The sequence below is a fragment of the Ictalurus punctatus genome, chromosome 20 (assembly GCF_001660625.3).
Source record: "Ictalurus punctatus breed USDA103 chromosome 20, Coco_2.0, whole genome shotgun sequence".
NCBI classification, from domain to species: domain Eukaryota; kingdom Metazoa; phylum Chordata; class Actinopteri; order Siluriformes; family Ictaluridae; genus Ictalurus; species Ictalurus punctatus.
This window is the reverse complement of record NC_030435.2, coordinates 718,189-745,902: the sequence shown is the minus strand read 5'-3', so window position 1 is coordinate 745,902 and position 27,714 is coordinate 718,189. Positions and strand designations below refer to the sequence as shown.

Here is a 27,714-nt window from a genome sequence, read left to right as displayed (position 1 = left end):
CCTCTCTCTCTCTCTCTCTCTCTCTTTGCGCTAACCCCCTCAGTGACATTTCGCTGCTCTCTGCTTTCAGGTTTTCCACAAATTCATCATGACAAGAAAAATCGACTGATTCTTTATTTATAAGAATTTTGTTGTTTGTAGACACGTGTTAAGCAGTGGGACAGACTGTGTGTGTGTGTGTGTGTGTGTGTGTGCGCGCGCGCGCAGAAGAACCGCGATGCTTTCCAAACAGCTCTCAGTGACTCCTTGTGGTCCCCTGGAGGCAGAATCCCGGCGCTGATTCTCCTTCTTCTCGGACTGGAGAGATGGACAAGGTGCTCAGTTGAGTAGGCTCAGGTAAGAGTTGTGTGTGAACATTAATGCAGTGAAGGTTTTTTATGGGATTTGTTTTGTTTTGTTGTTTGGGAGATGTTCCAGTCTTGAGGATCTGATCCGTGTTGCAGGAATAAACAGTGGAGGTCAGGACTTGAATCATTTCATGATTAAAAGTGAGCTTTGATAGCCTCTCTGTTTTATAAATAGTAGAACATTGTATATTTAATCAACATTAAGCACTGTGGTGTTTACTGACATTGCAAACTGGAGTTGTGAGTTTTAATTGCTTGTCCGTTTTAATTGGGCTGCGTCTTAATCCGAGGTTTTAGTGCACTTGTTTTCCTCACAGGAAGAGACACAGAAACCACACAGTTATTTCGAATGACTCCGGGCGTGAGTTGGGCATTTCGGTCATGATTTGCCCCCAGATAGGTACGATGACCTTTAAATATAAACAGTCTGGATGAAACCATTAGCAACAATTTCCTCCCTGGAGATTTTTCTCTATTGGAGCCGATTGGAAATTTCCCCCGAAGGACAAACTGTAATAGGAGCAGGATCTTTACACACAGGGGACATTGCTGCAGTACATATCTCAGGGGACACTCGTACCCACGCCTCCATTTCGACGTCTCAGGACGTCTTCCTAAATAACGAGCGGCTCCTCGGTAACCTTGTAGGGATAAAGAGAAAAGCTCCTGACGTATTGGATGTGGCAGGGTATTAACAGGGCGCAAAGGGCAAAGGGCTGGTGTAGTTCTTCTCAACATGCTCCATTATCAAACCATGGCCTAAATAGTTTCCTCTCTGGTTGGAAGTTTTAAATAGCCCGACTGTTCCAAAGTCTTTTAGAGCAGGAAAAAGCAATCTTGCTAATTAGTCCTACAGGGATTTGTGATCGAGACGTTCTTAAATACTCAATCGCATTACCTGCTCCTTTCCAGCCGACTGCAGTCCCTTATCCGCTCGGACTTTTTTCCCTGCTAAAAATCTGCATACACCTGTTTAAAGGTGCTAAAATATTGGGATTTAAATCGTGTCTGATAATTATTTATTCACACGTTAAGGGCTTATTAATACTCGCCAACTCCTGTGAGGGTGTAACGCTGCCTAAAACCTGGCTCGCGTAATTCACTGTGTTGAAAATGTATTCCTCACTTCGTCATGTTCCTACTGTACACCGTGTATCCTGCGAAGGCCGAGCGCGTAGGATGTCCCGAGACCTTCTCATCAGAGAACTTTCGTTTAACCAGCCGTAATAATAACTGAGAGAATCATTCTCATTGTTTGATTATCTGATAAAGAAAACACCTAAACATTCCCCCTGCTGCGGATATGAAGAGGCTCTGAACCAGATTCCCGGTAGTCAGACATGTTCCTGAGCCGTTCCTGTATCAGGGTTCCTACCTGTAGGATTCTTGACTGTGAATTGTGTTCATGTTTTAGTGGCTGTCATGGCTGAAAGGTCAAACTTTGGGAGCCAGAAAGTCTCCCGGCCCCAGGGCTCCCTTCCGCCCGAACCTATCGACATCATCCGGATCAAAGCGCGCTCCAGAAGAGTCCGGCTCAATGTAGGCGGCCTGATCCACGAGGTCCTGTGGCGGACTTTGGACCGCCTGCCTCGCACGAGACTCGGAAAGCTGAGAGACTGCAACACCCACGACACCTTAATGGAGATCTGTGACGACTACAGCCTGAACGAGAACGAGTACTTCTTCGACAGACACCCGGGTGCCTTCTCCTCCATCTTGAACTTTTACCGGACGGGCAAGCTGCACATGATGGAGGAGATGTGTGCGCTGTCGTTCGGTCAGGAGCTTGACTACTGGGGCATCGATGAGATCTACCTGGAGTCGTGCTGCCAGGCGCGCTACCACCAGAAGAAGGAGCAGATGAACGAGGAGTTGAGGCGCGAGGCTGAGACGCTGAGGGAGAAGGAGGGGGACGAGTTGGATACGGGATGCTGCCCGGATAAGAGGAAGAAGCTGTGGGACCTGCTGGAGAAACCCAGCTCTTCTGTGGCTGCGAAGGTAAGACAATCTCCTGGCTGTACGCCACAAAAGTATATCCATAGCTAACTGAATTCAAACCAGATCGAAAACACTTGGCCCGAAAAACACCACCGAACTCAGGTACAATACAAACACGAGGCCCAAACGCACAACCCGTATACACAAAAACACACAATAAAAATTCCTGTCCTCAACCCACAGTCCACACGCGTGATGTAAACAAATCATAACTGGGGTTTCATCTCCTACTGTAAACACTGCAGCTCATAACACACGAGGAAAACACACACACACAGCCATAACACCTGGCCCAGAAACACACAACCTCCATCCAGTACCAAATCCCAGTTTAGATCCGAACCACACCATCCACAAAAGAAGCCGAGCGAACCCTCTACAAAGCTTTTATTATTCCACAAGACCTCTCAGAGGTGCAGCTGTGGAACCTTCCCGAAAAAGAGTCTAAATATCATTAAATACAAATCTGAGAGTTATACGAATTAAGCAAAGATGTGAAAAAAGAGTCTGTTTATGTGTGTGTGTGTGTGTGTGTGTGTGTGTGTGTGTGTGTGTGTGTGTGTTGCCTGATGCTGTACTGACGCCATCGTTTTGGATCCACTTCAGAACGTCTAACACGGGTAACACGACGCTCCACGTCTTCGTGAACACGTTCTGAAACGTAGAAGCGAAGTCCTTCACATTTAAATGAAATCTCGGGCAGGTTTAAAGTCTTTGGCCCCTGAGCTCGGCTCCTGCGCGTGGGCGTGACCCTGAGAGAGCTGTGTGAATATTCATGTCTTCCTTACGGAAAGCCGCTCTCGGGAGACTTGATGGAGTTAGGTGAAGTGCTGATGAGATTTCTGAACGTTCTCCTGGATGAGTATTTATTTTAAATAAATAAATGAATAAATAAATAAATAAATAAATAACTCCCACACAGTGTGGATGCATCAGGAGTCTGTTTCTGGAATCAGATCGCATGAGTTACAGTGCGACTTTGCTTTAATTGTCTGATTAGCTGCTGAACTCACGCATACTAATTTGTCGCGATTCGAGGGCGTTGCTTTCCAATCAGATTTGTCTCGTCTTTGAACACCGCTGATCACAGCTTGCTAATTGCTTCATGTAGCATTTGATTTGCTAACAAACGGATCTTATGCACACGCAGCGTCACACCAAATGACCCTGTGACTTTTTAATTTCACGGCCACTTAATCCTCACATAACGTCAAACTGATGAACGGATCGGGAAAGAGTAGCGTGTTCAAATGAAGGGAATTCTGGTGAAGGAGACAGTTATGATCAGACAGCAATGTGTGTAAACATATATGTATGCATGTGTGTGTGTGTGTGTGTGTGTGTGTGTGTTTGCTCAGAGAGAAGGTAACTGAGCGATGTGTGTGAGTTTTTCTGCTGGTTTCCGAGGCCTGTTCTCTTCTTATGCGTGAGCTTAATCCCAGAGGCGCTGTGTACTTCCCAGAACACGGTCATGGAAAGCGTTCAAATGGGCCATTAGTAAACAGCTTTAATGTACGTTCATCTTTATTTTTCCTCTCTCCTTTCCGTTGGAGGTGAAGCGCTAATACCATAATACAAAGTTTTTAAAAACAATTGTAAAAAAAAGATTCTAAAGACTGTTCCTCTCAATACTGAAATTATGATCATTTATCTGAAACAGAACTGTTATATAGTCGATGATTATTTTCCTATAAAACATCCTGAAGTGTTTTATTCCTCTTATACCAAAGCAATAGCTCCATAATTATCATTTTTACTTCGTAAAGATCAAGTCATAGTTTTTATCCGGTTACGTTTACTGTTGCGGAACGTCCTCGAAATGATCCGTTCCTTTCAAGTTCTCACTTACGTTATAGCAGCTATAAACACTCGTTCATTCACCATCCCTCTCTCTATTATCTCTCTCGCTCTATTCTCTCTTTATTCTCTCTCTCTTTATTCTCTCTTTATTCTCTCTCTCTCTACTCTCTCTCTCTCTTTATTCTCTCTCTTTATTCTCTCTCTTTATTCTCTCTCTCTTTATTCTCTCTCTTTATTCTCTCTCTTTATTCTCTCTTTATTCTCTCTCTCTATTCTCTCTCTCTACTCTCTCTCTCTTTATTCTCTCTTTATTCTCTCTCTCTATTCTCTCTCTCTCTACTCTCTCTCTCTTTATTCTCTTTATTCTCTCTCTCTCTTTATTCTCTCTTTATTCTCTCTCTGTATTCTCTCTCTCTATTCTCTCTTTATTCTCTCTCTCTATTCTCTCTCTATTCTCTCTACTGATATTAATCATTTTAAAAATAGCAGTGTGTGGTGTTAATGAGAAACTGGAGAAGTGTAAACTCTTCTGTCCTGAAGAAGTCGGAAGACTTAAAGTTACACCTTTACCTCTGAACGCTGCGAAGCGCTGACGCTGGAGACTCCTTCCTTAAACGGAAGTCCTTGGGTTAATTGTTAGTATAGAATAAGTGCTCAGTGTTCCCCGCGCTTTGTGTTCCTGAGATAAAACGTGTCTTATTTGTTGATAGTTCAGGGTTAGCGCTTTGTTAATAGGTTCTACTTGGATTCCTGCCAGAGCAAATGAAAACTTGGACAGGTTTTGATCAAGAACCTAATAGTGGCTGTTCGGTGCTGCTGGGATTTAAACTCACAACCTTCTGATCAGTATCTCCGAGCCTTCAACATCGAGACAACACTTATGAAGCTCTACATAGAACCTTAACAGGCTCCTCCCTTTATGTTTTGAGATAATGAGTGAGGATAATTGTCATCTTTACAGTATTTTGGACCACTTCGACAGAACACCCGACGACAGTTTCAGAAAAGTTTGAAAAGCATAATAAACTGAGACAGTGGTACACTCTTAAAAAATGTAGAACCCTTCAGGGGGTCTTTGGGCACCAGCTGAGGCACCCGTTAAGGCTTTTATGTTAAACCCTACACCGAAGCGTTTTCCTGTCTGAAAGGGTTAGAATTGAATACTTTTCTGGACTCCAAGAACTCATAATTACCCAAAGAACCTTGAAAGGACCTTCGTGTCTAAGAGTGTTCCAAATACCAACAAGCTAAATGTTAAAATCCTGACAGGTTCTAGATATTACCGCAATATTATACGCTATTTATAATAGCAATAAAAACTTCAGCTTTAAGATTAGCATTAGCGTCGCGTTGGCATTAACACTTCACCTTCCCCTCGCACCATCTCCTCAACACACGGTTTGACACGTTTTTCACGTGGCCTACTTGAGAACCGAGCACGTTACTCAACACCACTGACAGTTTTATCCCGGCGTTATTAGCGAGGAGGTGGAGCTGTTGTGTAAAAGAGGATGAAGGTTGTGTTGCTGCCACTGTGATTTGTTGCCAGTCAGTAAAACGTGTGAGTCAGCAGCACAACTTAGCATCTGTTCATTCTGTCGTGTCTCGTAGCACTGGATTGATGTCCGTCGTGACGTGCTGACATCATCATGTCTCAGTAAATCATAGTTGTGTAATAAAAGACCGGTGTTAGGACGTAAATCCGGCTTAAATCCGTGTCCAGAAACGTGGCGAGTGGCGAGTACGTACACAGTGTACAAATGATTTACTCGAGTGAGCATAATGCATTGTGTCGTTTGGTTTAGTTGGTGCGCACCTTCATTGAGGAAGATGATGAGCTCTGATGGTTGTGTAACTTCAGATCTCCTGCAGCTGTAAAGTTAAATTAATCATTTAAGTCATTTCTACAGTCACATGGGTTCAGTTTATAGTCGACGCAGTTGTCCTTTGACTTACTGTTTGACTACACCCTGCAACACCATAACCACACCCTGAAACACCATAACCACACCCTACAACACCATAACCACACCCTACAACACCATAACCACACCCTGCAACGCCATAACCACACCCTGCAACACCATAACCACACCCTACAACACCATAACCACAGCCTACCACACCTTACCACACCCTAGAACACTTTAGCCACACCCTAGAACACCCTAGAACACATTAACCACACCCTAGAACACCTTGACCACACCCTAGAACACCCTGCCACACCCTAACCACACCCTAGAACACCTTAACCACACCCTAGAACACCCTGCCACACCCTAACCACAGACTACCAAACCTTACCCACACCCTACTACACCCTACCACACCATAACCACATCCTAGAACACCTTAACCACACCCTAACCATACCATACCCTACCACACCTTACCCACACCTTACCACACCCTCCCACACCCTAACCACTCGCAGAAGGGTTCCTGCATGATTACTGGCAGTAAATTATTATCCAGGGATGAGGAATGTTTTCAGAAGTGACTTATAATTTTTGAATAGACCTGAATTACCCCTTAACGTGTTCAGTATGCCTTTGATATCGTTTGGGTTTGGTTTTCTCCTTCCCTGTTAGCTCACTGAATTTTGCTAGTTTAGTCACTTGTCTGTGTCGTGCGTCTGGCACACGCGTGCATGTTTCCAGAGTGTCAGGTTCTGTTTTATATAATGTTCTTTTACTGAAGTCCATTGGACGGTGGAGGATGATCTACTGTGTGTCTGTCTAGGAAGATCTTTACCAGGTAATATTTTTTTAGAAGAAGAAAACATCACTTTAATCAGAATCAGTTTGCAGTAATGGAAACTGTTGGGCAGGAAAAGCTCTCTCTGATGATGGAGTCTGTCTGACACGACCTCGCTCTGTACTCTGTCACGCCCTAATCTCCTTTGGTTCCTAGTCTGCTCGTACAAATAGCACTAGGAAGAGCCTTCAGTCGTCTTCTTTAAGGTTGCCGTATGCCGTCGGCTCACGTGGTGTGCACACGCGCTAATGAAGAATGAAGGAAGTGATGACGAATTAAAGGACATGGCAGAGCCATTGAGGGTTAATGGTCTTGCTCAAGCCAACAGGAAAAAAGGTTCTTTAAAAGGTTCTTTGGATTTATGGGTTGAATGATGCCCATGCATTTACATATGCAACCTTTCTGGTATCTGCTTTTCCTCAGCGTTCATCTTAAAGTGAGAAGCGGGAAGGATGTGTTCCCTGTATGGCTCGGCTTTTATCAGACAAAATTAGAACTGGAGATTGGCAGGTTCTGATGTGATGGTCGAAATTCTGCCTGATTAAAAGATCCTGATAAAGATGAGAGGCTGAGGATTTAACCTTGCTCTTTGATACCTTATATATTGATCAGGTGTAGCTCAGGTCCATTATAGACGCTCTCTCTCTTCCCCCTTGACATTCTCCCTGCCCGCGCGATCCCCAGGGATTTATCGAAGACTGTCCTCTCGAAAGGGCACGGAGCTCTAAACTCCATCACATGACCTGGCCGAGCTCCTTTAAAGAGCTCTCGGCGTTCCCTACAGTACCCACGACACGTGACGAGGTTCAAGAAAACGGTTCTTTTGTCTGATACGTTAAACCTATGGAGTCAGAAAGTTGTGGTGTTGCTTACAGGAATCGATGGACGGTCCGAAATCTTACACCTGCTTTACAAATGAAACACTAGCAACTCATCATTCCGAAACGCAACACCCGGACAAACCCGTCTGAAACGTAACACAATTTCAGGAGTGTCAAGAAATGTAACACCGATAAAGAGTGATCAGAAAATGTGTGTTTATATCGAGTTAGAGCGGTCTGATGTACTTCCTCTCACCACCGATAGACAGCACTCTGTTAGCCCGAGCTGCGTGTTCTGAAACGGCTTAACGATGCCTGTATAAATCCAATCCAATCCAATCCAAAACCCCCAGTATGTATCACGACGCGCACAAAAAAAACATTCAGGGTTTCTCCACAAGTCTGAAGGAAGATTACGCCGTATTTTTACCTTCTGTGAAATGAGCAGGAGAAATGACCCCCAGGTAATATAGTGTGTAACGCATCTGATTCGACCTGTCGATGAAGATTCTGTTAAATACCGTGGGAAAATAAAACCAAACACGGACAATAAAATACGGCCGGTTTTAGGGAAGTTATAGAGGTCCTAGCGCAAATACAAACTACAGACAAGAAGCGCTTAATAATAATAATAATAATAATAATAATAATAATAATAATAAAGCTCAGGCAAACAAGTGTGTATTAATGAGATGCAGGTTAGTGTAGAGATCCTTTTATCATGTGTGAGTCAGTCATAATTACTACAGACGTCCACTCAGGAAAACAGTGTAGTGAGACTTGAGGTGCTGAACCAGTCCGGACAGGATTTTGCCGAGTCTGTGAGTTTGTGATTGCGGCGAAAAACACTTTATTTTGCTAGATTTTGTGCTTTATTTTGTGGGAAATTACTCGAGAAATCGCAATAGCAAATTCTAAATAGTTTTGCACGGCCTTTCGCAGCGATGTTTGTCGGTATAAACGCGGCCTTTCAGCTGTACTCATGTTCGACGCGCGTCAGTCGAAGAGGGCTTGGACTGAACGCGCGTCGTGATCACGTCACATGACGCGTCTCCGCCCAAATCTGCGTCAATTTAAAAAAATTGCGAGCTCCTCCGAATGTTGCGGAGTTTTGCTTGATTTTGCGTTCGTCTCTGTGCTCGCGAAATCGCTAAAATCCTGACGGGACTGAATTAACAACCTAAAAAAACACAATTTGGAGGCAGTTACATTTTTAAATATACACAGCATCAATACGCAATTTGTGTTTGCCTCCAACTTTTTAACACCAAGGCTTCCTTGCACGGCTCAGTCCAGTGAATAATTGTTAGCATTAGCGCAGTGGGATTCATCGATGGTATAGACAGAATATAATGTCAAGGATCATTTGCGCAACACTACTGGGAAAAGTTCATTTTCATCCTAAAATGACAAGCACGTACAGGTCAGAAGCACCACAGCTGAAGTTGTGCTTCGAGGGGATTCTCTGTGATCAGATCACTGCAGTTCTGATGTGGCTATGACATTAATAATAGATCGGAATTCTGTTCAGGCTGGAGAAGTGCAATCGACCTGCAACATCCAACCGACATCCACTGCAGTATGTGCACAGGGGTGAAGATGGATATTACCGCCTCAGTGGAAGTGTTTTGGTAAATACCAACACCAGTATAGCAGGATATACGCTACGATTTATAGCAAGGCAGCGTGTTCTACAGCACTGAGGATTCTGATTATTACGTTTTTACGAGTATGAATGCACGTGTTTAATAGAGAGCGTTAGGATGCGCTGTGTGCGATGAATGCCACCGTGTGCTTGTATTTAATGCCCATTCTCACAATCACCAGTATCACTGTTGATGCATCCCTGAGTTATTTAAATCTCAGCGAGTTCTGATTCCATCATCGTGGTGTTTTCTTTTTTTTTTTTGGGGGGGGGGGGGGGGGGGGGGGTAGGTCATTATTTTCACTTCTCAAAGCAAAGTGCATCAGGGGCTTCCCCTCGTCCAGAGATACACAGCTCTCCCAGCACCGCGCGGTCTTGGCTCGCGTCCTGGTCACCACTCTGTAACAGAAGAGCACTTTACGGGCTCGGTGAGATCTTATTAGCCGGAGTGAGATGATGTCAATAACTCCAAGAGTGTTCTGCTCTACTTTCACTGCAATTTGTACCAGCACTAAACATCAGCACCGAACCTCGCTCGCTCTGCCATCCCGGGGTCAGGAAGGGAAATTATTTGAAGACGGAGCTTCAAATAATGAAGCTCGGGGTGAAAGTGTGCGTCGAAATGGCGTGACGGCTTACTCCGAGTCAGTCAGTCATATATTTCATACATAATTACACGACTCTGAGACACTTCCTTCTCCGTTCACTGGAAAAAAATAATTAATATCTTGGCAAGTGAAAACATCTCCTACGCGGATCTGTCTGTCTCTCGTTTCGAGATTATTGCAGAACAGAGGATTTATTTATTTATTTATAATTCATTACAGTTACAGTAAATGTTCAATTAAATAAGGAACAATTCAGAAATTAAAAGCAACACACACAGGCGTTTATTCCTTAAGATCTGATATACAGTATAATAATTAACATGACGGATATAACAATAAGATGTGTTATAATATTATAATGTAATATTATTGTGAGGCCACACCTCCTTTACTGCGACTGACAGTCACAAGGCCACGCCTCCTTCACTGGGACTAACAGCAGATCAATATGAGCCAATATGTTCAATATTCTGTTGATTTGCATAATGAATTTTACACCTTTTATTACCAACAGGGGAATGCTATAGTGCATGGGCCCAATATTGGCAGTGACCTTTGACCTTTCTCACTCCCACAATGCTTGTAAAAGACTCAGTTCCACCTCGGAGATGTAAAGACAATGATCTTTAACCTGAGTGACGAGGAGAGCTGCGTTTGTGACAGTGTGTGTGGGATTAAAACGCGTTTGCTGTGATGTTAAGGTCTGGATGCAGAGTTAGCTGCTGGATGGAGCTGTGACGATATATCGATATAATATTACACTTACACACCATGAGGAAATTTAACAGCTTTATTATGGTCTTCACGTCGACTTTAAATAATATTCTAGCAATTTCTTGAACCAAATAAGGAAATAAAATGGAATATTCCAAAAAAAAAAACAAAAAAAAACCCTGTCACAGGCTTGTCTCAGGGTTTGCATTTCTGTTCCCATGGCAACTGCACAAGTGTTTTTGTGTTAACTTTTTTTTGTATTTTTGCTTTCGGTCCCGTCTCCGCCTCCCGTCTCAGTTCTGGCTGGTTTACCTGATTGTGTGCACCTGACACGTGTTTTTAAGAGAGGTTGTACTTAATTCGTCTCGTCTTGTATTGACAGTCTAGTCATTAAAAGTAATTCATCAGAGTGTTTGTTTAATCGAGACACGCCCATGAGAGAGAGTCATTGCTTGTATTAAAAACGATCAATACAACACTGATTTGCTAGCTTGGACCACAAAATGGCCGAAAAGAACTGCATTACCCATCAGCCCTAGCATGTCACATGACCTCGTCACACTCACAGATTGCTCACACCGGTTGTGTGTTTCACTAATTACTAACCCTGTTTATCTTTGTGTTTCCTGGTCAAGCTTTTCTTAGTCTTGTGTGTGTAACTCTGCATTACACATACTCCGAGTCATGGAGAAACTTTACACCCGCCTCGATTTTATTTATTTATTTATTTATTATTATTTATTTATTACAAGTAAAATATTTGACACGTGTTAATATGGCACACGGTAGCTCATATTCAGCCTTATTTAAGGTTATATATTCCATAACCTGGAGGTCAAATTACTCAATTAATTCCTTTTATCTTAGTCCCGATTTATGACAACTTTAATTGAAATTCTTCTTTTATTAAAAGACAACGACAAAGCTACGACCTGACCCACAAATTCCACTTTCACACCATCGTTTTTTATTAATATGATTTGGAGAAAGCCAAAGCAGAACACCAAGAGGAACTTTGTTATTAAGAAATGGAGATAAAAAAAAAACTCTATCAGATTTATAACAACAATTTGTGAAAAAGCAACAAAAAAAAACAACAACAACGAAATGCCATGTGAGCAGGGTGTTCTTATTTTTAAAAGAGGAAGAACAATAAAATGAGTTTATTACAACAATAAAGAAACACTACTTTTCTGGCAGCTTTTAATATTATTCCATCATATAAACATGCAGTGTGCCACACGTGGCTAAAATATATTCATAAATTAATCAAATGTACTTTAAAAAATAATACTTGTAATTTATATATTGAATATTTACTTAAACTATTTATATTTGATGTATTTCATATTTAATTTATTATTGTTGTTATTATTATTATTATTAATTTACCATATTTATTATTATTTTTTATGTTGAAATATTTTTTATCCAAACTGCACCTAGTCCAACAGCTCTTTATTTAGATTTTATTGATAACCTGTCATAAAAAGTGATTTTAATAAATGTAAACGATAAAAGTGTATTTCATCCTAACTAGATGACGTTTTCATAAACTATTCCACAAACCCAGAACTCGCTGAACCACCACCGCGTTCACGATGAGACGTAAAGGGAAATGGTGTTTATTTTTTTATTGATCAGACTGTTTTGTTGTCCCTGTTGGTACCCGGCTGCTCTCCGTAAAAACTGGCTGGGACCAGATGAGACCCCGAAACGCCCCGAACTCTAATGATGCTCGCGCTCGGCCGAGCTGTGTGTTATTAGCATGACATGACAACAAAAGTGCCTACTATTACCTCCAGCTCCTCTGCCCACTCGGGCTCAGCGCTTGCTGCCACAGTCGGGAGCCCTGCCACTGATTTTTAGCTTTTTAGGAGAAAGCCGGTGCGTCTTCACCTTCACGCCGATTCCCAGCAGCACATTTAAAGAAATGTAGAAAATTCAAGGTAGAAAGCTTAGCTGTGTTTATTAATGATGATGATGATAGTAATAACAGTTATAACGTGTAAGTGCATTTTTCTTTTTAGCTTAGAAAACACTTCAATGTCATTTTACACAGGAGAGAATGACTATAGCGAATAAAAACCAGGGTTGGACTGATATGATCGCAGGTATGGGACGTTATCTGATCCGATCCACTGCCATGAACATGTGCTGGCTGAATAGATCCGAAGTCCAAGTCGGGTAGATCCGTTCGGACGGTTATTATAATGTGGAATGTTTACAACTTTATAAACGTCAGTACTGAGTTAGTGTTCCCAATAGTCAGCGCTCTCATTTCAGTGTTTTATTATTTTAAAAAAGAAAAAAAATGTGAAGTGCTTGAAAATGTTGTAATATAGCGACGCGGGAAAGCGGGGGTTAATTTATTTCGGTAGAATATTGTGGAATAAACTGGACGTGATGAGAGGAATCACTCTGAGCCTCTGGTAGTAATGTGGGGGGGGGAGTGAGTATGTATTTTCTCTCAATTTTATATGCAAGTGTCATTATCTACACCGCTGTAGCAGAACATTAATGATATATTTATTTCAGATTTCCTTATCAGGGTGTATTGTCTTACTGATATATCAGGACAGCTCTAATACTGACTAAATACTCGTGCTGAATTAAATCAATCACGTTCCCGTAAAAATGCACTGTACAGGAAATGCCCTTACACACACACACACACACACACTCACACTCACACACACTCACACACACACATTGTTTATGCTAGCTAGCCTTCCTGTTAGATAACCTGCACGATAAAAGAATGAAGCTCCGTGCAGTAGTGGAGTTAAGAATAGGTCGAGGATGTTGGACAGCGTGATTATCACCCTCAGCACTGTGTTTATGGGAGACACTCTCTCTCTCTCTCTCTCTCTCTCTCTCTCTCTCTCTCTCTCTCTCTCTCTCTCTCCAGCCTGAGGGGCTTCATGTGTGAGGGAAGCTGTAAGTACTAAGCTGAGGGCTCATCTGTAAATCACAGGGAGTCATCAGGGCCACATTTATTGACTAATCACTGTAATCAAACCCTCTACACACACATACACACACACTTCCTGTCTCCCCCGCACATGCAAAACACACTGCACGGTGGAAACATGTGCGATTCACTCATTCACCCGCTGCGTAATACATACACAATATATATCATTTTCCTTCGGGTCTCACATCCAATCTAACACAGAAAATTATACTAAAGTGACTCGGACCAACAGCTCGCACTTAGACGTCGAATAGAGTCGGATTTACGCTGTACAATTTTCAATCCACCAATAGGAGGCCGGCAAACTCTCAAGACAGCTACAAATACGGTAGCGGTGATGGAGGAACGTAAACAAAACGTGCTAACGGACAGAAAAAGAAGTCTGCTTATTCCATCAAGCTCGCGCTGAAGAATGTTTTCTGACATGAGCTCACGATGATAAAAATTTCCATTTATCGCAGGTCTGTCTTTCAAGGATCTTCATCGTATGATCTGCCATGGAGAACACACGCAATCACAAAGACCAGATTTTAATGGGATCGTTATGCAGAATTGGTGTCAATGGGCCAGCACTGGCTCATTAGTGATGGGGCGGGGCTAGAGGGGCAGGGGGCGTGGTCGAAGGTGTGGTAATGGGCCAGCCTGAGAGAGAGAGAGAAAGAGAGAGTCCAATCCTGTGCCACTCTGGCAGTCGTCTAGTTCTATCCACACAGACGTTCCAACACTGAGCACCTGATATCTCGTCTCTTCATCTGGGAGATGATCGATATAAACCGTGTTTAAGGGAATCGACACCATCACACTCGAGGGTCGTTCCTGATCCCAGCTGTGCGCGAAACTGTGAGCGGAAATAAGAGATGGAGGAAACGGGAATTTCACTTTCCACTGTCTATTTTCCATTCTCACTTACTTTCTATTTCTCTTACTTTCGGACAGCACTAGGACACGATAGGTTTTTATATTTATTCGTCTTAAGCGCACTAGTTTTTTCAGTAATAAAGGGTCCGGAGCTTATCCCAGGAACACTGGGCATGAAGCAGGCATATCTTCTGCATGGGATGCCACACACTCATTCTCACCTAGGGGCTATTTAGAGTCAGTAATACACTTACCGGTAAGTTTTTAAGAGCCGAGAAACTCGAGAACCTGGAGGAAACCCGCGCTGATACAGGGAGAACAGGTGAAACTCCACGTGGCCAATGACTCAAGCTCCTAATCACACAACAGCTACTAAGTGAGGAGGTGAAGGCTAACACGCGCTTAGATAAAACAGTCACAGTGCGGCGTAACACACTCGGAGGAAAGCTCTATCTGCCCTCTTCCGCATACAGACGCCATATTGTCCAATCCTAAATCCAGTGCATTACTGATAAAATGCTAAATCTCTAATATTCTCTATATTGTCTCTAATATCTCTAATGCTTATAGACAATTATAAAAAAAATAGTTTGTTTATTATGCCACATAAACAACCTTTTTCCTGAATTCTCTAATCCGATTGGTCAGAAGGTGTTTATTTAATGCCGTCCTTCTGTCTAATACGTTATCGTTTCTATGGTAACAGCTAATTCACAGGACTCGGCTGGTAACGGTAACTCTGCTTTGTGTCGGCGCGCATCACGTCACCCTGTCATGGATTATTTTCCAATAATAGCACATCCCTAAGTATTTTATTCCGTGCTTACTTCCCCTGGTTACTGTGCAGTGAGACGGTAGGGTAAGACGTTATTGTGATATTGACGGTATCAGTCATCACAGTCTCATATAGCTGATTGGATGATAACGTATTAGTTCAAGTATTTCGATCCATATCGTAATTATATCATTTTTTGCTGTACAGTATCGCGGTAATATTATATTTATAATTGAAATAGTAGAAATATTATTTTATTTATATTATATATATATAATAATATTATTATTATTTAACGTTATTAAGATGGTTTTTTAAATAGCGAGTCACTTTGACTCAAACAGGACACGAGGATTAATGCTGTGTGTGTGTGTGTGTGTGTGTGTGTGTGTGTGTGTGTGTGTGTGTGTGTGTTCTCAGTTTCAGTCCATTCTGTTTTGTCATTATCACGGTGTGAATGGACAGATTGTCCCAAACTCAGCAAAAACACACCTCAGTAACGATTACTCCAAATAAACCCCTGTCCTATAAAAACCCAGAATCCAGCAGATCTTCTAACACCCTTCCATAAATACCCACGATATTGATCACGAGGTCCTCGGCTTTCCAGGCAGAGTTTCCTCTTCCTCTGTGCGCAGCGATGATGACGGTGATTTCCAGAAATAATTCAACCTTCAACCCCCCGCAGTGACAGTCGCTGTAGAGCACACTGTCAGCGTGGCTTTCTATCCTAACAACATCCCTCTTCATCCCACGTATATCGGCATCCTCCGTCGTTTTATTAACCGTCGGGGTTTCTGTGGACGTTTAGGTGCAGAGGAAACAGAAAACGAATCATTCCAAAACTACAGACGGGGAAAGAAGGCACAAAGTCATGCATTTTAAAAGGGAAAATGATTATAACACAAGACACAATTTAGAATCATGATGAAACAGGAAATAAACATGACATCTGTATTTTTTATTCAGGGTCGTGGGTACATTTCCCTCTAGGATTTTCATCCTTAATGCTTCCCTTGTTCATCCATGTTTATTGGTTCTAATTCACATGCATGTCCATCTTCTCATCACCCACGCTTTAAGTCCAACCCCGCCCCCGTCACAGATTAAATCCCAAATCCTCATGTTCGGCCAGATTGTCCTCCACACTGGAACGTTTTTGTGGGACCTCCGTTAAGTTGTTAAAGTAACTCAGCGGGCGGCGAGAGGGGGGAAAAAAACGTCCAGATCTCTCAATTAATCTTCTTAGCATAGAAGCCAGATGTTCCAAGGACTCGGCACAGGTCACCCAAGCGCACGCATACTCGGACAGCTAGACTCAAAATAACCTCGGGGTTCGAGTCTGCTGCTGCTGGATTTCCCAGAATTTCCCATACGCCACTTGAAATCGGAATAAATACGACAGGAGGAAGTGTGTGGAGCTGACACACACCCAACTCAGCAACATAAAAAATGCTCCGATACCAATATGAGAAACCGGGTTACGCTGTGTGACGTGAGCCGTGTGCATGTTGACATGCTAATACACCGGTGACAGACGAAACATTGCAGAAACGTCGCTCTCGTTCATTCACCTTGACGTTTTTCTCCGAAGCGACTTAAAACTGAGCAGTACGGGGATTTGACCTCGCGACCTTCTGATCGGTAGCCCAGCGCCTCAGCCGCAGAACCACCACTGCCATGTCCAGGAAACATACTCGTGCTTTATCAATATTACCAGCTTCAACAAAGAGGGAAATGCGTAGACATTAATTAAGAATCATAAGAATGTTAAGGAATGAATTACGAAACCGACAGGACTGCAGGAGGAGGACACGAGTATACCCGGAAGCTGAGTGCTTAGGGAAATAAGAGGCCCGTGACCATGGTTAATTTGAGCTTTTGTGGCTTTCAGCTCTTCGATGGGCGGTTTAGAGGACGTGCGGTTTAGGATTACTGCAAAGTCACAGAGCTCAGTACACTGAACCGAAGCCAAGGAGCCACCGTATAAATCCGTACAGCCTCGTATCATTGACTGGTGCCGGTGAGATCGATAGTTCGGGTAGTTAGTGTCGCACGTGCCGGTGCCCGAGAGACGTAATGGTGGTCGTGCTGTTTGGGATGGTGATCCGACAGCACTGAGACATGTCTGTTCAATCAGTAGCTTCTAGTAGCGTGTAGGAACACGTTCACGCCGGAAACCTCTGCAAGGTGCCGCGCGCTATTATTACCTGCACCGTTTACTACAACTTTCAAGAACTGACATTCAGAAGAGGTGGAGACCATTAAAATAGAATTTTTAAAAACCGCCAATGCAGGAATGCAGCGTTCCCAACAATGCTAAGAGGAGAATGCTAGCAGACACAGAATTATGTCTGTCGTCGGGGTGTAACCGCACACAAAATGTTCATTCGTTACCATGCGATACGGTGCTGTCTCGTTACAGTACATTTTCCGTACAGTAAAAACGAGCGCTGCATGAAACTCTGCTCTTTCTATACTAGTAAAAGGTTCTTTGGAACCTTTATTTGATTGGGAAATCTCTGTTGTAGAGGTGTATATAGAACCTTCACGGGGTCTCTGCTAAAGCAAAAAGTTAGTGTTACATCTGAGACATAAATGTAATGTAGTGGAGTGTGGTATAGTATTGGATCGTATCGTATAATGTAGTACAGTGTATATAATCAGATTGTATCGGAGCACGTAGTATAGTATTGTATAGATAGTATCACGTTGTATCGTATAGTATCATATAGTATAGTTTCGTATCGCATCGTAGTGTATTGCATCATATTGTATCGTATAGTATAGTATCACAGTGTATAGTATCATACAGTATAGTGTCGTAGAGTACACCATAGTGTCTCATCATGTTGTATCTTAATGTATAGTATCACATTGTATTGTATCATATCGTACAGTATAGTATCGTGTAGTACAGTATCACATCGTATCACGTCCTTTTGTATCATATAGTATAGTTTAGTATAGCATCATATCGTGCAGTATAATATCACATCGTACAGTATAGTAGTGTATTGTATAGTATAGTATAGTATCATATACAATACGAAACCATACTACATGACTAGAGCATATTATACTGTATATCATATAGCATATTACAGTATTGTATTGTATAGTATCGCAACATATCGTTTTGTATCATATAGTACAGTATGGTATGCTACAGTACAATATAAGCATCATGCGATTTGAGACAAAGTTTGAGTCTTTTCATATTTTTCTGCATGCTGTGCCAAAAAACCTCACTGATGTAATCAATGCACAGTTGGAGAAAGTTCAATAATCTGTCTCTTCAGACTGCATCTCGCTGTCTAACACTTAAAAACACGAGCAGTGGAGTGGATAAGAGACGCACAGCTCTGTAGAAAGCTCGTCTCCTTCTCCCTAAAGCTCAGTGTTTTGATTAATGAGCAGGCCATGGCAGCATTGCACTCTGGGAATTTTCGCCCTTCTAAAGTTTAGCCTTCGGGTGTTTCCCAGTTTTCAATCCGTCCACCTTCAGATGTTTAAAGGACTTAAGTGCTTGTAGCAAAGCGCTTTGTCAGTGTAGGACACGCGCTCGTTTTGTAAGGGATATCTACAGGGAATCATTTCAATTTCATTCATGAGATTTACTCAGCAAGTCGCACCGAGTGTGTCGAGAGCCTTCCGTGTCGAACCAGCACGTTAAAAGCATCGTACGTCTACGTGCACACGTTTTATTGGTGAGGCAGTGTGTGTAATGTTGTTCTAATCTTCAGAAAACAGCAAAACAAAGAACATAAAGCTACGAAACGAGGTACGATGTACTCCTCATGGAAGAATTGTCATCATTTTATTCTATTCTCGAAATGTTTCTCTTTAGAATATTAATAAATACATTAACAGTGCGAAACGACAGATATGGAGTTATACAGTGACCCAAAAAAAACGTTTCAAAAAATCCCGACTTTACATTTTAAATTCTTTACAGTATTCCTGACTTCTCAACCAGCTTTGTGATGGATATTCACCCTGCAGGCTTTTCTAAAAGTTTCCCCAATACACCGAGCTCCTCTCTGCTTCACCTAAGTTTGTTTGCGAGTGTACTTATTGGGGGAAAAAAGGTTTGGTTTGGAAATAAACAGAAATAATCTTATTTTTTCAGAAATAATACACTGTAAAATATATATATATATATATATATATATATATATATATATATATATATATATATATATATATATAATCCATTCAGTGTGTCCGAACTTTTAACTGGTAGTGTATTTTTTTTTTTTTTTAAATCTGTACATTTATTTGTAATGTTTAATTATATTCTAGTCTTTAAAAAAAAAAAAAAAAAAACCCCCAAAGCATTCACTGGTTGTCCGTCTAGGTGAACCCCTTCACACGTGTGTTTTTAAAGGGATAATAAGGGGAATGTTTGGCTGTGATTACTCCTGTTTTTAAACTCGTGTTCTGCTTTATTGGCCAGAACTCATTTGTAAAAGAGTTTCTTATCTCCGTGTGAAATGACCGGCGAAATAATCATTAAATAAAGAATAAAATAAAATAATAAAACACCCCAAATCCGTTGAGGAATATTTCCTGTGAAGCGTGATGTTTGGTGTCCACGTGGGAATGACGTTGTGGCTTCCCCTCTGATTGAACGCAGCATCCTCAATACACAATAAACCCTCACTGTTAGACGTTACACGAGACAGTGGAACATCAACGTTAAGGCTCTATGCAGGACGTCCTCTGCTTTATAACCTGTAGAGCTTTAAAGAGGAAGATCCGTTCACCTTTCTGTCTTTATCGACCTGCGTGTCTGTTACTGAAGGGATTACAGGCAGATTCTTTTTTTAAACCGGGTTCTGAACACACCTGTTGGCCTTTAACCTGCCGGCTCAGTCCTGGCGTCACATCTCACCACGTCTGTCTCTTATCCTCTGTCTCATCTCCCACAACGAGTAAAACGTTCTCTGCCGCACAACGTTTATAAATTGAACCCAGATTGATTGGCACGCTTGTGGCTTTGTGGCTATAACGTAATGCACAATTAAACTGAATGAATAAATCCACTGAAGCGTTATAGCAGACGCTCAGTACCCTCGTGTCTTCAGGTGTGTTCTCTCAGTGACTCTGCAAGAGACTTCTGCGTGTCTGATAGGATTTCCTTTAAGATCTGGCAGTGCCATTGCTCAGGAGGATTTCACGTGGCATTCCGTGTCCTCTGTAGCTGAGCCATCGGATTAACCTTCTCCACGTCCAACCGCTCTGCAAATAGAAAAGGATGTGTAATTATATAATACGTACTAACGTAAACTGTGAAGTTGATATGAAACTATCCAGAGCATTTTTGTTTTGCTTCTGTATTCAGAGCTGTGACGAGCGTACTTACATCGTTTCCCCCACAGCCGGATGTTTCAGGATAACGGTAATAATAGGATTTAGATGCTATCTATAGTGAGGATCCCGAAAGGTTAGAGGTGGTTACTCACTCTTTCCAACCTGACAGGAAGAATCGACATAAGGTTCAGCGTACAGGTGTGACGATATATCGCTAATGCCGTTGTGTTATAGCTGTATAATGACACCACCTGTATATAGGTGTGGTAGGTGCGTCCCCGAAACCGTGCTGTGAGTCCATATGAAAAAATACTGATCTTCGTATAGAACGTTGTATAAATACTATATAACAATAAGAACATGAAGAAGCGATATAGCTGTGAGATTTCTGAGTTTCTGGTTAGAGATACTGCCAGAAGTCTTTTCATATTAATAAAGAAGTAGTTCTATTAAAAAAAATCTATCGGGCGTCCTCCGCACTGCACAGGACACACAAGACATCATTTATGTAAATACAGACTAAAATCCTTATATACAGTACTTACAGTACTCACGCGTCATCAAGCTCTGTCGTTTTTAAATAAACATGGACATCTTCTCCCCTTGGATATGAACTGATACACGCTTCAAAAAAAAGAAAAAAGGGTGGGGGGTTCACTGGTTCTCTAGATAGTTAACGGTTCTTCGCTTCAGAAAAGGGCTTTCTCTTAACCACTTTAAACCGTGAAGGTGGATTTGGACTGCAACTGATACGATCAGTTTTACACGAAACAGACTTCATGTGAAAACTGTAATGAATTTCCTGGTTACACGACTGCACTGTTTGAGCATGTAGTATCAGCACATTTATAGAAGGGGTGTATTTATTTATAATCGCACTATCCGGTGTCACCCAGATGAGGACGGGTTCCTTCTGAGTCGGGTTCCTCTCGAGGTTTCTTCCTCGTATCGTCTCAGGGAGTTTTTCCTCACCACGTCTCCTCTGTCTGCTCGTTAGAGATAAATTCATACATTTAACATCTATATCCTGGGTGTACATATTTCTGTACCGCTGCTCTGGGACGACGTCCACCGTTAAACACGCTGCACACACAACACTGAACTGAATCGGATTGAACTAACCCTGAAAGTGTTCCTCAGCGAGACAACCGAAACCTCTCGAGAGCACTTTTGCGGTGCGAGTGCGTCTACTGAAGAAACACGGCGCTATTCCTGCTCAGTGAAAAGCCATGCACCCGAAGAGCGCTGTGCTTCACAGTCCAGGTGTGTAACACGGAAAAAAATGATTCCAGTTGTCCCGGGTGACCACCCCATAATGTCCCAGCAGTCAGCTACACAATGAAGTTTAGTTCGTGTTTACAGATGACAGGAAGTCCCGGTGTGTCCTAAACCACCATCAGCAAGTCTGTGGGACATTACTGAGGAATGTGGATGTGGTTCGAGGCAGATATTTACAGAAAAGCCGATGTTTTCCGTGACTCAGTCTTCAGTAAACTTGTAAGCTCCACTGACGTAAAGAACCAAACGTCGGACGAGAAACATTTTTTGACATTATTTGTGATGAAACTGCGAAAGTCTTCAGTTTATCGCTTCATTTCTCAAAAGCAGGTGGAGATGTTTTCCTCGTCATGCTCGACAGTCACAGATCCCGTCATCATAAAAGAGGAAACAGATGCCGTTTATTAGGTCTTAATATCGTGGGCCTCCGCAGCCCTACCATTTAAATATTTAACATGTACATATGATGTCTTTTGTTTTTATGTCAGGATGGGATCGACAGTAAAATGGATGGGCGATAACACTTTAGTCATTAAGGCCTGTGAGCAGGAGGCAGTCGCAAGTGCAGCATTCAACATAACCATTCAGTATTAGCAACATTAGCGTTGTGGAGTGAAGTATCTTTACATAAAAGCATGGAGCCTTCCGCTATAGCGCTGCAGACGCAGTGATTGATTTAATGGCGAGAAACGTGATATGAAGAATGGTATCTCAGTCAGAAATATCCGATTAACCCGGTCAAGCAGAGTGGAAAAACCTCGAGAGAGATCCATTCCATAAACTAACAAAGCAGCTGATCAATACGTGCTTGGCGGTGTTTATCACCCGAGATGTTTGTGCGGAGATAAGGTGGCACACGCTGAAGCTCATGTAATTCTGATAAATATAGAGGAACTCTGGAGTCATATTCACGTTTTCAGGTGGTTTTGAGTTCCACGTGGCAAAATAATATGGGTTCTTTATTGGAATACTCTCTTTCGGAACGTTTCATCTTCTACTATTTATTACATTTAAAGGAGAAACCTGGTGGAGATGCTTCCAGAAGCGATTATGAAATCTTAATTCGCATCGTACCATTCGCTGTAGAGTGTATAAATCAAGATCAAGATGGAAAGAGGAAAAGATCTGAGTGACTCTGAAAGTGGGTTTGGTGGCTCTTATGCTTTGGGAGGTAATTATTTTGCTCGGCTCCACATGCCCCCTTTGGAGGGAAGTGCAAACCAATTCAAAGTTCTTCTGACTGATTACCTTTATCCTATGAAGAAGCGTATCCTGAAAAGACTATGTCTACGTCATGGCTCTGAAACGTTAGGCCGAATCCAAACCCAGGATAAAAATGGCCAGTTTAGGGTTAAGGCCCTTGATCAGATGTTCATCACTTACATCTCTCATCTTCTACTCAACAGCACAGAACTTTAACCACTTACCTTCTGCTGCTTTTAAGGGTCGAAAGCACAGGTTCTCAACCCTGGTCCGTTTCAGTGTGCTGCAGGACAGGGGGTTCTCCAGGACCAGAATTGGGAACCTGTAGTCTAAATTGTTTAATGCTGCAAGTTTATAGTGTAAAATCTTTGATTAGTGACATCGCATATCTTAACATCTCCTTCCTGTTCGTTTCAGATCCTGGCAATAATATCCATCCTGTTCATCATCCTGTCCACCATCGCCCTGTCACTGAACACCTTACCTGAGCTGCAAGTCATCGACGAGTTCGGACAGTCGAACGACAACCCGAACCTTGCTCACGTAGAAGCTGTGTGCATAGCGTGGTTCACCATGGAGTACCTTCTACGGTTTCTGTCTTCGCCCAACAAGTGGAAGTTTTTCAAAGGCCCTCTGAATGTCATTGATCTATTGGCCATACTTCCCTACTATATCACCATATTTCTCACAGAGTCCAATAAGAGCGTTCTCCAGTTCCAGAACGTACGCAGGGTGGTCCAGATATTCCGGATCATGAGAATACTCAGGATCCTGAAACTGGCCAGACACTCCACAGGCCTTCAGTCACTGGGCTTCACACTCAGGAGGAGCTACAATGAACTGGGCTTGCTGATCTTGTTCCTAGCGATGGGAATCATGATCTTCTCCAGTCTGGTGTTTTTTGCAGAGAAAGATGAAGACGCCACCAAATTTACCAGCATTCCAGCATCCTTCTGGTGGGCCACAATTACAATGACTACAGTGGGTTACGGAGATATCTATCCACAAACTCTTTTGGGTAAAATTGTAGGTGGGCTTTGCTGTATTGCCGGTGTTTTGGTGATCGCCTTGCCGATCCCCATCATTGTGAACAACTTCTCAGAGTTCTACAAAGAGCAGAAGAGGCAGGAGAAAGCCATCAAGCGTAGAGAAGCTTTGGAAAGGGCGAGACGGAATGGCAGCATTGTATCCATGAATATGAAGGATTCCTTTGTGCGTAACATGGAACTGGTGGACGTTGTGATTGAGAAGAGTGAAGAGAAGCCCTCGGACAACCACCTTTCTCCGAGTCGATGGGCCTATCAGAGAAGCCCGTGCACCGCCACCAAATCCTGTGAACCTAAATATCAGGAGGTGATGCAGTTAAGGTCTCCAGAGAAAATGATCCAGCCATGCTCGAGTCCTCAACGGTTAAACGCAAAAACTCTGGAGCAAATGTATAACCAAATGGCAATGCCTCCCAGTGAATCGGCTCCTAAAGAAGGCAGCAGGATTGGCAGGGAGGAGAGTCTGGAGATGAAGGTGGTTCAGTCTGACCCAAAGATGAAGGATCGTACTGTTACTGAGATCAGAAGTGTGTCAAGCATCGACAGTTTTGCAAGCTGCTCCACAGACATCAGCGAAGTGGAGAAAACGGCTCTGATCCCCAGCATGATGCAGTCGAGACACCCTCGTGCTCCTCCTCCTCTAGATCTGAGCCAGATCACCTCCTTAAACATGAAGTCATCTGACAAGTTCAAGCAGCCCACCATCATCAAGGAGGGTCTCTATGACTTTGTCCAGTACAAACCAGAGAGCAGCGCCCGATCTCAAGGTGAGGAGAACCAAAGCTTTGATATGAGCAGCGAAAGTGCAACAGGCTCTCCGAAAAGACATGCCAAGGGACTCCAAGTGAATATGGTGAGCGAGTCTGGAGACGACACATCATCCAGCTTGCATCTGATGGTCACCGATGACACGGCACCTCTAACACCACATTCTCGGCAAAGTCCCAAAACCCCAGGAAGAGTTTTTGAAGGGGATGGAGCAATGAGTTCTCCTGTTTTTACTCCATCCTCTGGCGAGAGCCAAAGAGGGAAGAATCACATTGACAAGCCGACGGTTTCTCCTGCTTCACCTCAAATTGTGCTGAATTGTTCCCCTGGCATGGAGGACACATCAGACAGCAGTCCGAGTGGACAGAAGGTCGTCAATCACCTCCTGTCACCAGACATTCTCAAATCAACCGGGGATGGGAATGTCTCGCCACCATGCGAATCCGGCATGTGATGCTAATCGGGCACTTTAGATACCTGTGAACTGACTATAAATCAAGTCATTAATAGGGAAAAGGTAAATGGACTCTCTGGTGTAACGGGACTGGACGAGGCACACGGACTCTCTGATACTGCAAAGAGACGGTTCTTTAGCTTTGCATGACAGGATATATTCATTTATGGCTGATGGAACTGCATTCCCACAGAGGAAGATACTTGTACCACGATATCGTAATGACCTGGTGTGCAGGAAATAATGAAATGATGAAAATCGTCCTGTCATATTTAATTAAATATGTTGTATGCGGTTCTTGATGTGGATCAGTGACTCTGAGAACTGTACTGTTGTACTCCAGAGCTTCTTCTGATCCACGGACGTACGACTGAGCAGAATTACTGCCGAGCCTGACATGCTGACAAGTCTCCACGCAATAAGTAATCCCATACGGTTCAAGGTGTGAACAATCCAAATTTGTTTAGGTTGGTTTGACTAGTAGTCTATTCAATGATAGTGAAAGTAAAACCAAATAGTTCATAGGACTTGAATATGATGATGAGCATTAAATTGTTCTCAAAAATGCCTTCATGAGGTGACCTCCTCCTGATTGCTAAGCTTACGTGTCAGTATTTTGAGAAATCGCTCTAACCACCCTCGTTCAAATAAGGCACAATATACGAGACCAAAAATAAACCAGAAGCGAGATATATACAAAATATTCAACTACCTACATTAGCATGCTAGTCTTCAACTGTTCAGCGCATTTATTCAGTGGAAACAATGCATGCACGCATTATACCGGTTGTCCAGCACATTTTTAACACTGTGGACAAAACTAGCTGTAAGATGTCTTGCCTTTTATCAAACATCTGTGTCACTTATATAGTGACGGACAAAGCAGCGCCTCGTGCTGGACAAACAAAACAGCACTTTATATTAATGGTAAAAGACTGCCATTAGCACAGAACTTGGCTTCTCCATAATCACCAGAGATAAACACCCGAATGACCAACACGTAAGGGTTGGTCTTTATTTTACCTGTAAATATTTGACCTGGTAGTTTGCGGAAAAAAAACAACTTACAGATTACAAATCACATGGAATATTCTCTCTCCTAACAAGTGATTTTGTAACAAAAAAGAAACAAAAAAAAAGACCATTTTTGCAGGACAAAGAATTCCTGCTCCGAGTATTTATGAAGAATTATGCGTGCCTTGTCATAAATATTTATGAGAAGGTGTTACGGTATTTGGCTTTCTTCATATCAATCTGTACAGGAAAAAAAAAAAAAAGTCTAATTTTTATAGAGTAAAATATGCAAGTACAATTGAGTTCTCAGGTTTTGTATAACTTGAAAAGCACTAATGTCATGGTTTCTTTCCTCATTAGACACTTGCGACTCTCTGTCTCACGTATTCATTGCATCGATGGAGGAAATGCAGACGCTCCACTCATAATCGTGTGTTAGTTCTCGTATTTACAATGCAAGAATCATTCTATGTGAATGAAAACTTCCCGTAATGGATATTTAACCTGCACAATGTAAAGTGTACATGACAAACTGAAGGCTGTCTTTTCTGAATTTACTCTCATGCTGATGTTTTTTTTCTTCTGAAGCTCAGTTTGTAGATTTGTGGCGGTGCAACAGTAGTTAATATTTATTGTACAATTAACTTTAAAGATAGTGACTGGATTGTTTCAAACACAGTAAAATAAATGTGTTTGTACAGACCTGCATGGCTACGTCCTTTATTTAGAGGAGGTTGTATTCTGTTTGAATGCTGTCTGAAATGTGAATAAACACAGTTTTATTAAAAATAAATAAATAATAAGTTATTTATAGTTTAAGACAATTTATTAGTTGGTTATTTATAGACACTCTTATTTACCAGATGGTTCAATAAATTACTAATAATAAATTGATCATAATCCGCTGTAGAAAAACTGCGCCTCTTGTGCTTCTTAATAAGTACTCTCTCTACTCACTGATTGCTCGAACCGGACTCTTTCCGTTAGCAAATATTTTTACTGTTATTATCTCTCTCTATATATATATATATACATATATACACATATATAGATATATATATACCCATCGGTATATATCTTAGTTTTGAAGCTGTGATCTAAGATACACCAATATCTCTGCCGTCCTGATAGTTCCTGATACTTCGCTCCATGTAATACTTCTCTCAATGTAATACACACATTTCTTATATCATTGACTCGCTTCCACACAGACAGCAATACACTATGACTTCATTCAATTCTAATTCTAATTCTAAATTCTTGATGAGTCGTACCGGTCAGGGGTGAGGCTGCATCGGTCTTTCACTCTGCACAACAAAGGGCAAGTCATCT

General features: G+C 42.2%; 1 protein-coding gene across 1 annotated transcript; it reads left to right on the top strand.

Annotated features, from left to right (window-relative positions):
- kcnb2a (potassium voltage-gated channel subfamily B member 2a) lies at positions 1–27,658 on the top strand. Its single transcript, XM_017495532.3, has 3 exons — positions 1–336; positions 1,762–2,345; positions 23,518–27,658. The coding sequence occupies exons 2-3, from the start codon at positions 1,770–1,772 to the stop codon at positions 25,366–25,368; spliced, it is 2,427 nt and encodes an 808-aa protein (XP_017351021.1). The 5' UTR covers positions 1–336; positions 1,762–1,769; the 3' UTR covers positions 25,369–27,658.
- The last annotated feature ends 56 nt before the right edge of the window (positions 27,659–27,714 follow it).